This window comes from Lepidochelys olivacea (genome assembly GCF_965140295.1).
Source record: "Lepidochelys olivacea isolate rLepOli2 genome assembly, chromosome: 5".
NCBI lineage: Eukaryota > Metazoa > Chordata > Testudines > Cheloniidae > Lepidochelys > Lepidochelys olivacea.
In genome coordinates this window covers 122,882,959-122,898,157 of record NC_140415.1, presented here as the reverse complement: position 1 = coordinate 122,898,157, position 15,199 = coordinate 122,882,959, and the positions used below count along the sequence as shown (strand labels likewise).

The 15,199-nt window shown below is 41.6% G+C and overlaps 1 protein-coding gene across 4 annotated transcripts in view; it reads left to right on the top strand.

Annotated features, from left to right (window-relative positions):
* The first annotated feature begins 488 nt into the window (after window positions 1-488).
* PALM2AKAP2 (PALM2 and AKAP2 fusion) overlaps window positions 489-15,199 on the top strand; it is a 396,876-nt gene continuing 382,165 nt past the window's right edge. For all 4 annotated transcript variants that reach the window (XM_084628550.1, XM_084628549.1, XM_084628548.1 and 1 more), the window contains exon 1: window positions 489-813. In XM_084628550.1, the coding sequence (XP_084484676.1) occupies window positions 769-813 (45 nt within the window). In that variant the 5' untranslated portion in view covers window positions 489-768. The remainder of the gene's footprint in view (window positions 814-15,199) is intronic.

Below are 15,199 nucleotides of genomic sequence, written 5' to 3'. Positions count from 1 at the left end.
ACCTTAACTTTCTTTAAGATAGTGGTTCTGTGTGTGTGATCTGTATATACAGTATGTGGGCTTCATCGTATTCCCTACCCTCTGAGCTAGGCTCCTGAAGAGTCCCCTCTTTAAACATGCCATATTATAATGGCAGTCTCACACTCTCGTGCTATACTCTGAATGTCTACCTATGTATTGTTTCTCTCTAGTCGCTAAAACAATCTCCTTTTCTCTAGCCAAACCCGTTTAGATCTCAGGTTTGCCATGGCTCGCTCTTGAATAGCTCCGGATTGGTGAATTCCTTCTGTCCCCCTCGCCCTGGAGCCCCTGTTTTAAGGGCATGCTGTGGTACAGCTGTCTCTGCTGCATTCATGCAGGTTCTGATTACTATGCACACTATTGATGTCGAGCTCCTGTCATGACCCAACACTCCATAGGAGGAGCAAATGAGCTGAGACGTCAAGGGAAAAAATTACAGCCATGCGAGCGATCCCTGTGCTCAGCTGCTTTTGGAGCACATACATGGCTTGTGTGACAGCAACAGCACACAGAAGCAGCAATGAAATGCAGTTAGCAGTCCAGCTGGGAGACAGGCAGGCAGGCACTGGTCCAGTTTCTAAAATGATCCTCTCGTAAGCCAGTCTGCAGCGCCTCCAAAAGGGGTTGACTCCTGTAAAAGAGCACAGCTTTCTTTGCAAATACTCTGTGGTGTAACTCAGCTTCCCTGGGTGACTGCAGTGCTTTGTTTTGTTTTATTTTTTTTTCCTCTGTGTCCTTTTCTCCAGGATGGCGGAGGCAGAATTGCACAAGGAAAGGCTGCAAGCCATAGCAGTAAGTCAGTTTCATTTTACTTGCTCTTTTGTCTGTGAATAGGGAGCAGTGAGTGATGAAGTCCAAGGATTCCTGCACAGTAGCTGGGCAGCATTTAGACAGGGTGGTTTTGGAGAAGTTTTCAGCAGAGAGTTCTCCCTTTTCCTCCTTATCAAACAACTGATTAAAGGTTGTTTTTATGTGATTTTGCTGGTAATGAGGAGAGTTAGGATGCTCTCTCATCCTGACGTGTGCCAAACCCATGAATGGTGGCATGCTTATAAGACAGATGAAAGGGAAGAACAGGAGGAATAAATGGGGAGGGAGGTGGTTGGAAGAGAGCATCAGTAGTTTGCTTTAAAAAATATTCTCACGCTGTTGGAGCATTAGCTAAGCAGAATAAGAAGTTAAACTAGAGGGCTCAAGTGCAGGGAGGCTTTTACTGAAGAAAATAGTTCTTATTTTTTAAAAAAGCCAACAGAATCAAGTCAAGAAGGCAGGTGATTGCTAATCATTTTTAACTAGCTTTTTCAAATGCCTTCAGCGAAATTCTCCAATGACTTATGCCCATGGGGGCTGCTGGGGCAAAGTTAGTGCAGAATTGTGGCCCATTTTAGTCTAAACTTTTATTTTCCTCCTTGATATTAAAATCAGCCACACAGGGAGCTAGAGTCTAAGCTGATGCAAATGGACATAGCGCCATTTGACTTCAGCGGAGCTACAGCCAATGAGAGCAGCTGAGGATTTGGCCCCAGATTTTTCAAAAATATAATTGTGCTTACAGTGGAAAACATCAGGTCGCTATTATTAAAGCGAATAAATGATATCAAAAGCGCCATATTTCCATGACCTTTGTCCACCCACTAAGCCCACATAACCTTGACCGTGTTCAATATGACATTTAGGTAAGTTTTTTGGTGGGGGGGTTGGGATGGTCGACATGCTAATTCAGCAAATCTGTGGGGTCGGATGGTGCAGTGTATGCAGGCGGCTGGACGTTTCAGGTCTGAAGTGAAGAGGCACAAACCGACTGAGCCTGCTTGCATTTTAGGAGCCCCTGCCAGCGTGTTGCCAATGATCAACAGATGCTGTGTTTCACTATAGCTTAGCCACAGCTGGGTTATACATTTCCTTTGTAGACAGAGGAATGGCTGCTGCTGCCGTACCAGGTTGTTTTTCTTAGGTCCGTTAATCTGCTAATAGGCCTGTGTATATTTAAAATAACCAGAAATATTATAAACTACATACTTGTTCCTCTAAAATGTTTCCTGGAAAAGATCAGATGTTTCCATTTAAGGGAGAGGGGGAAGATATTATGGGTTAACGTGTTGAATGTTTTAACAGAGAGAAGTAGCTGATTTAAAAAGAAATAGTGGGCCAAAGTATTCTACAGGTCGAGGCATTAACAGTTCCTTTCATCAAAGTATTAATAGTGCTCCTTTAGGCCATGAAAGGGTTAATTCTCAGCTTTCCCCACTCACATATTCTTCCTGGAGGCTTTGTGCCGCCAAACTTGGAGAATTTACGCTGCATTGCTCCAAAATGTATTGCAATTATATATGAGGATCTTAAAAATCCTTCTTTGTCTTTGTATTACCGCTGCTTCATGCCATCATTGAGTTATTCAGGGCTAACCAGTGTTCCCTGTTCCCAGTAGTGTGTGGTACTGTACATAAGAAAGGGCGTGCCTAAGAATGGCACTAGCCCAAGCCTTTGAGTCAGGTTCTTTCCATTGCCCTGCACGTCGTATCCTCGTTTGCACCGCTACAAAGTGGGAGTAAAATTTTTACCGGATAATTTGGTAAATGACTGGACAAAGGGCAGGCAATGATGGATCTGGACCCCTATGTTCTGTATACACTACATTATGGCGTGCTTTTAGCTGAAGACACTGGTGGTGAAGAAGAATGTGATCAGTGACTCAAAGTAGATTGAACACAGTTCAACTTGAACCACAAAAGTATTCAAATTTGGTCTTGCTTTGTGTTCGGACTGCACCCCAAACCCTCAGTGGTTTGTTCAAAGGTTCTGCATGTCAACAAGTTGTCCATGTTAGCTTTTGGGGAACTTTACTGCTCCAGCTGAATATTTGTAAATGTTATCAGAATGTCAATCAGAGTGTGTTTCGAATGTGAGCTTGGTTCATCAGGATGGGTCACGTGGCATAAGTCACAGAGCATTTCTCCTATGTTCCTGATTTGCTGGGCCTATCCAATATGATTAGGAGGATCAGCCAAACTTAAATGGTGCCTCAGAAAAGAGGGATGCAGGATTTCAGTTCAGCTCACTGGAAAAGTCAGGAGAAAATATTTTAACCAAGTTCCAGTGTCTGTTTCAGGTGGGCAAAGACCTACTACTGTGCATTATTACTAGAGCTGAGTGAATGCTGGGAGAAAAATTCCTTGCACGGTCATTACAGTTTCTAAACAAATTCACTTGGACTATGATCACACCCCTTTTGTGATTGCTTAGATGGACAATCCCGTAAACAAATTTACTGTGTGGAACATTCACAGAAATAGAAAAGGAGGACTTGTGGCACCTTAGAGACTAACCAATTTATTAGAGCATAAGCTTTCGTGAGCTACAGCTCACTTCCTCAGATGCATATCGTGGAAACTGCAGCAGGCTTTATATATACACAGAGAATATGAAACAATACCTATTCCCACCCCACTGTCCTGCTGGTAATAGCTTATCTAAAGTGATTTCCAGCACAAATCCAGGTTTTCTCACCCTCCACCCCCCCACACAAATTCACTCTCCTGCTGGTGACAGCCCATCCAAAGTGACAACTCTTTACACAATGTGCATGACAATCAAGCTGGGCTATTTCCTGCATAAATCCAGGTTTCTATTTCACAGAAATAGTGACTTTTAAGTGATTATTGCAGAATATTGAAGGAACACAAATTTCAAATTTGGAATTGTGAATATTCTTGCCAGAAACCTGATCGTTTCCTATCAATCAAATTAATTGCAGTTTTAAACCTGTGAGCTCTCACAGTTAGAAACAAATTTCTATGGCTCTGACCCTACATTGTGAGCAGGGTAGGAGTACAATTTTGGGAGGAAAGAGTGTCTATTTGTTAAGGCACTAGTCTAGGACTTGGTAGACCAGGTACAATTCCCTACTCTGCCACAGGTGTGACCTTGGGCAAGTCACTTTGCTCTGTTTCCCACCTGGGATATGGGGATTATAACACTGCCCTTCCTCACAGGTTGTTGTGAGGAGAACTACATTAAAGGTTGTAAGGTGCTCAGATACTATGGGGATAGGGGCCACATAATGGTAAGATAACTTTTTTTAATTCTCTACATTTCTGAAACCGTTTTTCTCTGTAAAATACTGTTTGTGGCATAGTGAGAACACAGGATGATCTGGAGTGATGTGAAACTTTTCTTAGCACTCCTTTGATAGAACTTCTGTGTGATTTTTGCAACTTGTGAGTAACATGGTCTTCCCAAACAGACCGTGATAAAACCTTTATACCACGCTATACCATCATGTATTTTTATACGTTGTGATGGGGCAAGGCCAGGTGGCTATAGAAAAGTAGTGGGAGATGGGTATATTAGCTCCAGGCTAAACAAATCCCTGGTACCCAGATAAGTGAAATGGCAGCTGCTCCAGGTCAGTTAAGACACCTGGGGCCAATTAAAAACTTTCCAGAAGGCAGGGAGAAGGCTAGGTTGATTGGGACACCTGAAGCCAATCAGGGGCTGGCTGAAACTAGTTAAAAGCTTCCCAGTTAGTCAGGTGGGTGTGGGAGGAAGTTGCGCTGTTGGAGAGGCTGAGTAGTACACACCATACCAGGCACAAGGAAGGAGGCCCTGAGGTAAGGGTAAAGTGGAGTGCGAGGAAGTGAGGGCTGCTGTGGGGGAAGTAGCCCAGGGAATTGTAGATGTCATGTTTCTAAAAGGTCAGCTACCATAGCTGATACTATTAGGATCCCTGGGCTGGAGCCCGGAGTACAGGGTGGGCCCGTACTCCCCCCCCACTTTGCCCCCTGATTAATCACTGAGACTGGGAGACAACAGAGACTGTGCAAGGAAGGATAACTTCTCCTCACCTCCCTTGCTGGCTTATGATGAAAATGGCTCAGTAGACGGTGACCCTTGTTTCTAGAGAGAGAAGGGTTATGTGGAGGGTCACAGTGAGCCTCTGAGACTAGCGAAATCCACCAGGAAACACGGGACCTACGGAGACAAGGACAGAGCTTTGTCACAACGTACATATGTACATTGAGTCCTATCTAAGCAACTATTCAAGGGACTGACAAAAATCGATTGCTTAACACAAGCTGTCTTCTAACACAAATGAAGCGGAAATGTATGCAGTATGTATGGTATGGAGGTACTTTATAAAGCAAGAGGTTGGAAGGATGGATTTCTGCTTATATGAGCTAGAACAGGAGATTTATATAGTTCAGCAGATTTCAGACTTTATTGAATAACGCTAATCCTTGGTCTTGGATTAGTGCATTTTTTGTGAAGAGGGCCTGGTAAAATTTGGATGAAAGAAGGAAACATTTTTGTGGCATTTTAAATAATGATGGCTGCCTTATGCTGCTCAGAAGTTTGGAATGTTAGTCATCCCAGAGGAGGTGGATTTAGTGGGTAGAGAACAGGTGAGGCTAGTAATTTATCACATGGTGGATAAATTAATCGTGTAGCTCTGAAATTTATTACATGGTTCCACAATCTATGACATGGTTGTCATCATCGTGTAATGATATAAATGTATATGCATTTGCTTATATATATATTCCATGTATAAACTGCCAGGCAAAAATTATTGCAATTCAGATCACAATGAGAGAGGCTCAAGATAAATGCATACCCCAAATAAAAAAAAATATAGTAAGAGGACCAAAAAATGCTACCATGGCTAAACAGAATAAAAGAGGTGGTTAAAGGCAAAAAATGGATCTTTTAAAAATCGGAAGTCAAATCCTATGGAAGAAGATAGAAAGGAAAATAAACTCTGGCAAGTCAAAGGTAAAAGTATAATTAGGCAGGCCAAAAAAAAATTGAAGAGCAATTAGCAAAAGACACACACATTAACAGCAACACACTTTTTAAGTACATCAGAAGCAGGAAGCCTGCAAAACAATCAGTGGGACCACTGGACAATCAAGGTACTAAAGGAGCACTCAAAGAAGATAAAGCCATTGGAGAGAAGGTAAATTAATTCTTTGCTATCAGTCTTCACTGCAGAGGCTACAAGGGAGATTCCCACACTCAGCCATTCTTTTTAGGTGATAAAGCTGAGGAACTGTCCCCAGTTGAGGTGTCGATAGAGAAGGCTTTGGAACAAATCGATAAATTAAACAGCAATAAAGCACCAAGGCAGATGGTATTCACCCAAGCATTCTGAAGGAACTCAAATACAAAACTGCAGAACTGCTAGGTGTGGTAAGTAATATATTGGTTAAATCAGCCTCTGTATCATATGACTGGAGGATAGCTAATGCAGCACTGGTTGGTTTTTTTTAAAGGCTCCAGAGGCAGTCCTTGCAATTACAGGATGGTAAGCCTAACTTCAGTACAAGGCAAATTGATTGAAACTGTAGTAAACAACAGAGTTATCAGACACATAGATGAGCATGGTTTGTTGGCAAAGAGTCATGGTTTTTGTAGAGGGAAATCATGCCTCACCAATCTGTTAGAATTCTTTGAGGTTCTCAGCAAATATGGATAAGGGACATCTAGTTGATATAGTGTATTTGGACTTTCAGAAAGCCTTTGGCCAGGTCTACACAATAAACTTATGCTGGTATAACTACATTGCTCAGGGCTGTGAAAAATCCACACTGCTGAGCGACACAGTTAAAATGACCTAACCCCATGTGTAGACAGCACTATGTCAATGGGAGGGCTTCTCCCATCTACGTAGCTACCACCTCTCGTTGAGGAAATTAACTACGCTGACAGAAGAAGTTCTCCCATCGGCATAGCAGAATCATCACTGAAGCACTACGGCACAGTTGCACTGCAGCAGTGTTTTCAGTGTAGACCTTTCCTTTGACGAGGTCCCACATCAAAGGCTCTTAAGCAAAGTAAGCAGTCATGGGATAAGAGGATAGGTCCTCTCATAAATCAGTAATTGGTTAAAAGACAGGAAACAAAGAGTAGGAATAAATGGTCAGTTTTCAGAATGGAGAGGTAAATAATGGGGTCCCCCAAAGATGTGTACTGGGATCAGTGCTGTTCAACATATTAATAGATGATCTGGAAAAAAGGGATAGACAGCGAGATGGCAAAGTTTGCAGACAATACAAAATCACTCAAGGTAGCTACGTCCAAAGCTAACTGCAAAGAGTTACAAAGGGATCTTGCAAAACTGGAAGAGTGGGCAACAAAATGGCAAATGAAAACCAGTGTTGATAAGTGCAAAGTAATGCACATTGGTAAACATAATCCCAATAATACATACAAGATGATGGGGTCTAAATTGGCTGTTACCATTCAAGAAAGAGATCTTGGTGTCATTATGAATAGTTCTCTGAAAACATCCGCTCAATGTCCAGTGGCAGTCAAAAAAAAAAAGAATGTTATGAACCATTAGGAAAGTGAGAGATAAGAAGACAGTAAATATCATAATACCACTATATAAATCCATGGTGCGCTCACACCATGAATACTGGGTGCAGTTCTGGTGGCCCAATCTCAAAAAAGATGTATTAGAATTGGAAAAGGTACAGAGAATGGCAACAAAAGTGATTAGGTTATGGAACAGCTTCCTTATGAGGAGAGATTAAAAAGACAGACCGTTCAGCTTAGAAAAGAGACGACTAAGGGAGGATATGATAGAAGTCTATATAAAATCATGAATGGTGTGGAGAAACTGAATAAGGAAGTGTCATTTATGTCTTCACATAACACAAGAACCAGGGTCGCCCAATGAAATTAATAGGCAGCAGGTTTAAAACAAACAAAAAGAAGTACTTCTCTCACAACATACAGTCAACCTGTTGAACTCATTGCCAGGGGATGTTGTGAAGGCTAAAAGCATCACTGGGTTCAAAAAAGATAGAGGATAGGTTAATCAGTGACTGTTAGCCAAGATGGCTAAGGCTCTGACTGCCAGATGCTGGGAGTGGACGACTTGGGATGGATCACTCAATAATTGCTTTGTTCTGTTCAATCCCTCTAAAGCACCTGTCACAGGCCATTGTTGGAAAACAGGATACTGGGCTAGATGGACCATTGGTCTGACCCAGAGTGGTGGTGGTTTTGTAAATCCCCACACCAACCTTGTCTTTTTCGCCTCTTGTCCCTGCTATCGATTGGAGATGCTCCTCTGTTGTCACATGAAATTCAAGTATGCCCTGTGAGTCGTGTGAAATGTAGTTGCTTAATGATAGAACCAGCAACCATGCTTCCAGCCTATATCAGGTATATTGAGGTCTTGTGAGTGAATCAGGATAAATTAAAGGCGTGATTTGAACACTGTGCTGAGAAGGAACCTCAAATTGGTCATTGGGTGATCACTGATGCCTGGTTTCTGTGCAGCATGCAGGACCCAGAGTGGATGGGAGAAGGAAGAGGAGATGCACTGGGTGCATATATACATGGGGCTGCTTGTCTGGTTTGACGAAGTTGTTGGCGGGTGGTGGTGGGAGCTGGAAATTTTAAATTGCCTGAAGTGAGAGAAGGCTGACACACAGTGGTGTCCCATCAATCAGCTCCTCTCTGCCTTCTGTGAAGAGAGGAGCAGAAGTAGCTCCCCTGCTCAAGTGTATGAGATTCTCTGGGGACTCTGGCTGGTACATGTACATTGGACAGGGAAAAGGGGAATCTCTATAATGTGTCTGGAGCAGACATATTGAAGGGTGAAAGTAATGGACTCTAGAGTAGGTATACTGGAGTTTGCCATGTGTCCAGATTAGACTCACTGGCTCTTAGTTGGAAGGTGGATGAATTAGTATGTGGGAGGACAAGATACTATAGTCTCTGGAGCAGTGGTGGGCAATTTGCGGCCCATGGGCCGAACGCTGCCCATCAGGGTAATCCGCTGGCGGGCTGCCAGACAGTTTGTTTACATTTGCACGGCCACCCACAGTTCCCAGTGTCCGCGGTTCACGTCCACTGCTCTGGAGTGATGCTATATATATATATATATATATATATATATATACACACACATACAGTGTATATGTATACATAGAAAGATATATTGTGCATACTTGAAAACTACCTACCACTTTGTGGCCAGTCTCAAAATCCAAATGTCACTATTAAGAATGTTTTAATTTGTATAAGAATTATGAATAAAGATCTTGTGAGAGTTTGAAAAACCCTAAATGCTAGAAACTCAGGAAATTCACAATGAAACTTTCAAACTTAATTCTATCCCCATCCACCCTCTGCTTTAGGCTAAAGACCACCTTATATTGGCCATCTTACTCAATTGCATTTCCTGATTGGGTCACAGACCACCAGTATATGCATCAACCACTTCCTAGTTGAGGATAGGTAAAATATATAATAGCTGTAAAACTATAATGCAGTCTCTCAGTGAGCTCTCCATCTAAGGCTCCCACTCTGTAAACACATATGTACATGTGAGTGGTATTTGGCATACCATTAGTTCCATTGGACTAAATGGAATTATTCCTGTTTGCAAGTGCTGTTAAGATTGAGTCTTTAGCAATGATAAATTTTCTATTCGCTTTTTTAATCGTCTTCTATAATTTAATAGAAGATGAAATTTCTGCTGTAGATCTCTACTGGATACTTTAAAAAAAGAAAGAAGAACTAGAGAGAGGTTACCATTTTCTCTTCAATTTGATCAATTTTTAGAGTAATTTCATTCAGAACATTGTTGCATTTCTATAGACCACTATTTATTTCGTCCTTATTCAATAGGATTTTTCGATGAGGGTGTTAGCTTTGCTTTATATTACTGACCTTAACTCTTCCTTTGATTTGTGAGTGTGTGTATGTGTGTGTGTGTTTTATTACAGTGCGGAGGGGAGGGGTTTTGTTTTGTTTTGTCTTGTCATGCTCACCTACTTGAGAAGGCAGTGAACTTCAATCCAGCGGTGGGATCCACTGGCACAATTCCTGTACTTGTGTGGAATCCTATGGATTGCAGCAGGAGTCCATGAGGGCAGATCCCCATATAGGGACTGGCCTCAAAGAGTTTATAGGATGGGAATATAATTAGTACCAGTCAATCTGGTTTTATGGGAAATAGGTCTTGTCAAACAACATGATATTTTTTGATGCAATTACACGTTTGATAAAGTTCACTGTATTGATACATTTTTACACTTAGATTTTTGTAAGGCAGTTGACTTGGTCCTGCACAACATTCTGATTAAAGATTTAGTACTAAACAATATCCGTAAAGCACACGTTAAATAGATTAGGAACTGGCTATTTGACCAATCTCAAAAACTGGGCATACCATCGAATGAGATGTTTCTAGTGTGTTTGTGCTGGGATCAGAACTAGGTCTGACACTGTTCAATATTTTTATCAATAATCTGGACGTGAATATACGACGACTGTTGATAAAATGTGTGGATACACAAAGATTGGTGGAATGGTTAATAACACTGAGGACAGGACAGTCATACAGAGCAATCTGTATCAATCTTGGACATCCTCAAATCAAGACTGGATACCTTGAAGATATGCTTTAGTCATATGCAAGTTATTGGGCTCAGTGCAGGGGTAACTGGATGACATTCCTGGCCCTGTGTTGTACAGGAGATCAGGCTATGTTACCTAATGGATCCTGCTGCCCTTAAAATCTATAAATCTATGGGCTTGTAACTTCAGTGAGACTGTTTCATCAGTAATGCTCATGATAATTACAAACCCTACAAACTGTGATGGTGGAGCTCACATCTTCCCTTGTGTTCAAGGGATTATATGAACTGGTAGACTGAGTGAACTGCACATGAGAATGTATATGCTTTGCCAGCCTAGCCTGTAGAGGAGCTTTTAGTCACCCTGAGCCTTAAAGTGGAATTAAAGTTAAGAATACATTGCTCTTTAAAATAACATTCATAAAATTGTTGGGGTTTTCCAGAAATATAGGTCAGATTGATTGTGTATAGAGATGTAAAATGTAGAAAGATATGTGGTGGCTGCACTATAAAAAAAAAAAGTTAATTCTGTTTTGAAGATTCTGTTGGTTTGAGAGATTCCCTCTAGTAAATGTGAAATACCAGTGGAATCAGTGATTTTTTTTCTAGTCTGGAATTCATATTCTGAATCTGATTTTTTAGGAATAACCTTTTCATACCTACACACAATTCAGAATTTCTGCAGAGTGTCATTTTTCAGCTTTCCAAATTTCTGTTCATTCAAGTCAAGTAACTTTTCTAATGGGCTAGCAAAATACTTTTTTTTATCATCATCCCCTATTACATCCTGCTGAAAACTGGGTGAGTAGATTTTGTGCCTGAGTTCATTCTCTTTTCACTTTTCTTATCAAGTTTGCAAGGCATTTTAGAATACGTTGCTATACATAAAAATTTGAGTCCCAGGGGTTGAAGTCATATGACCTAAATTGGCAGTTTCGCTTAATCATTAATGTGGCCTAGTCATGATCAATCATAAGCTGGTTCCTCAGGCTGTGATTCAGGAAAGCAAGTTCTACTCAGGACAGCACTTAGGCATATGCTTTATTTTAAGCATGTGCTTAAGTCCCAGTGTCTTCCAAGGGTTTTAAACCCCTGCCTAAAGTTGAGCACATGCTTAAGTGCTTTCCTGGATCAGGGCTGCAAAGTAGGGAGGTGGTGGAATCTCCATCCTTAGAGGTTTTTAAGGCCCAGCTTGACAAAGCCCTGGCTGGGATGATTTAGTTGGTGTTGGTCCTGCTTTGAACAGGGGCTTGGACTAGATGACCTCCTGAGATCTCTTCCAACCCTAATCTGCTATGATTCTATGAGTACACACCCCCTCCCTCAAAGTAGCAATGAAGTTTAGTCTGACTCTCACAGCTACACATTTTAACCCATTTTTCTCTGGCCTTCTTTTCTCTCATTGTCATGTTTTCAACATGCATTCACTGCTCCGATTAATCCTAACTAGCCTTCTAGAACCCCGGGTTTCAAGCCATAAATTTGTTTTGTCCAGGACAACCTTAGGAACAGAAGATGTTCTGTATTTGTATTTTTTTATGTCTCGGGAGTGGCCCTTTTGTGAGATGTGTGTGATTTTTTTGATGTCCAAAGAAGTGAAGCTGGATTGCCATTGGGACTATAACAGCCTTCTGAGGTACTCTCTCATGAGGAATGCATGATGGTGTTAAAAGCATGTCATGGAGCCCATATCCTGTTACAGATATTCCAAGAATGGGTTTGGTGTGTGTATACCATACTGCCATCACAAACCATATCTCAATGAATAATGCTCTGCCTAAGCCCAAGCCAGTGTGCCTCGGTGGGAATTAAATGTAGGAGAGGAAGTGTTATGTCTGCACTTGCATAAAGTATGATGAGTCTTCCTTCAGAGCGCATCTCCATGAAATGTAAAACATAGCATCCGTTGGCTGGCTTCACAGGCAAGATTTCCCCAGAAAACAGCCATAGGACCAAGACAGTATATCATCCTGGTTTCTGGATTCTGTGAAGCACCAAGGATGTTTGGATTGAATAACAAACCCTGCAACCTTTGCCCAAATCTTAATCCTACAACAACCCAAAACTGTTGTGGGGTTTGAAAAAGTAAGGTTAACTTTGCTGGTTTTGAATTTGTATTATGCTTTTAAAAACGTTTACACACGCAGCAGCAAAAATGGACATACGACGCGAAAATACTACTGTCGCATTTTTCATATAAGCTAGGAAGCAGTAGAAACAAACCAGCTCACAGGAATTTTCCAACACAGTTTCCAGATAGAGCCAAATCTCCAGGATTTAGCCATACAATACCATCTAAATTTCACCCATCACTAGCACACAGTTTAGGCCTACGCTAGCCTAAGATCACAGCCCTAGTATTGTTTGCATGAAAGGATTTAATAGAAATCAATCCAGGATCTGCAAAACTTGCCCTCAATTTAATACAGTCTCCATTTTAAATAACTTTAGGTAAAGGTGGGTGAAAACTGGTGAAAGATTTTGGTGAATTTTTTTCTAAATGTTCTGTGAAAAGAGAGTGATGAAGATTTGAATTTTTGGAAAATGGTGAGAATCTCTAGTACTAGGTGTAATTCTGCCTTCGCTGGCTGGAGCTACTGTGCTTTACTTCAGGGTTGTAATGGCTAAACATGATGGACGCAGAGGAATGTTTATAGTGAGACAAGAACATAAGAATGGCCCTACTGGGTCAGGCCAAATGTCCATCTAGCCCAGTATCCTGTCTTCTAACAGTGGCCAGTGCCAGGTGCCCCAGAGGGAATGAACAGAACAGATAATCATCAAGGGATCCATCTCCGGTCACTCACTCCCAGCTTCTGGCAAACCGAGGCTAGAGACACCATTTCTGCCCATCCTGGCTAATAGCCATTGATGGACCTATCCTCCATGAATTTATCTAGTTGTTTTTTGAACCCTGTTATGGTATTTGCCTTCACAACATCCTCTGGCAAGGAGTTCCACCAGTTGACTGTGTGTTGTGTGAAGAAATACTTCCTTTTGTTTGTTTTAAACCTGCTGCCTATTAATTTCAAGGCTGGGGCAACCTGTGGGGCAACAGCACCCTGTCAATCCTGACCTGCAGTGCCCTTCCTCTTCCAGGGTTAGTTCTGTCTGTGGCAGAGACCATCCATCATATCAAACCTTGTGCTGATTTTGTGAGCACAGCCTGATTTGCAATCAGAGCAAATTAGCAAGATTTATTGACCAAGTCCAGGCAAAGTGCAGACACCATCAAGACAGAGACGTTTTCACTTTGGTGCATCTGGACTAGAGCTCTAATTCAGAAAAGCACTTAACCACATGCTCAATAAAATAATTATAATAATAATACTTACCTCTTAAGCCTGTAAGTATAGTGCTTTTCATCCATAGATCTTAAAGCACTTTACAAAGGAGGCCTGCACCATTTTCACCATTTTACAGAGGAGGAAACTGAGGCACAGGGAGGGAAGTGACATGCCCAAGGTCACCCAGCAAACCCATGGCAGAGCTAGGAATTAAACCCAGATCTCCTACATCCTTGTTTAGGATAGCAGTTAAGCACATGCTTAGCTTAAGTCCTGTTGACTACAATGGAAGTTAAGCACATGTTTAAGTGTTGTTCCAAACAGGGTTGTTTTTCAGAATTGAGATCTAGGAATATTGCGACCCCGATCTATCACTGATGCAGATCATAGTTTTCCTGGTGTAGAAAAGGCATTTGGCAAAACCATGTTATTAAAATAATTTGTCTTCCAAGGGTTAACCACAGCCTACATGGTTTTGTGGCAGTGAAATGAGCATGACCTTTTGGCAATACCACAGTGGCAATATACAGTTCTTCTTGCACAGATGCTTTTTGTTACTTAGCTGACTTACAGTGGGGTTCAGTGCTGGAGGCAAGTGAGGAGTTCTCCCTCCCTCCAATAAAAACAAACTCTCTGCAGTGCAAAAAAGCAAACAATCGATCTGGCCGGGGAGGCTGGTTTTGGAGGGAGCCAGGTCTAGTCTATTAGCTGCTGCCCTTTAGGGCTCTGTGAAGCTGAGGGTGTTGCATATAACCAGCATTCTGATGTGTTTACACAGATGATTTTATTTTGAGCGCTTTGTGTGCCAAGTTCGTTTATCAGGATCCTCAGAGAACAGTTAGGTGGGTGGAGTTGAGCCTACCTAGAAGGTTTAATAATAGAGCAGCTGCCAATTGGCAGAGGGTTTAAGCTAGAGGAGGTGAGTATGGAGCCGGTGGTGTGAAATTAAAAAGTCCCCAAGTTCCATGTATATGGTGTTTGTATACAGATGCTTCCAGACCCATCAGGGACACTATATTACTCAGCTATCAGTGCTTCAGATGTGTTCATTTTCTACACAGTGGTGTATAGTGCTTTATGTAAAATAAAGCACTGAGGTCTATATAAGGAATGGCTATGCATTCAAAGGCAAGAGGTTAAACTCAGGGAGAGAGATTAAAAGCAAGGTTGCCATGTAATTTATTGTTAGAGAAGGAACAATTTAGCAACTTTTATGCCTTCTGCAGAAAGCCACGCAGCTGTCGTCTCTTTATGACAGCAGCGAGAGCGATTGTAAAGCGTAGATTACTTGGGAGTGGACAGTACTACAAAAGTTATCATCAGATTAACCGAGTGCCGTACGCTGCAAGGTGCATGTATCCAGTTACCACCTACCTTAATTAAATTATCTGCTGCACAATACTCAAAAGGGAAATGTTTTTGAATATATACACATAGTTGTTGTTAGTATTTATTATTACAGTAGCACCAAGGAACCTGTATCAGCGTAGGGAATCCATTGTACTGTGTGTTGTC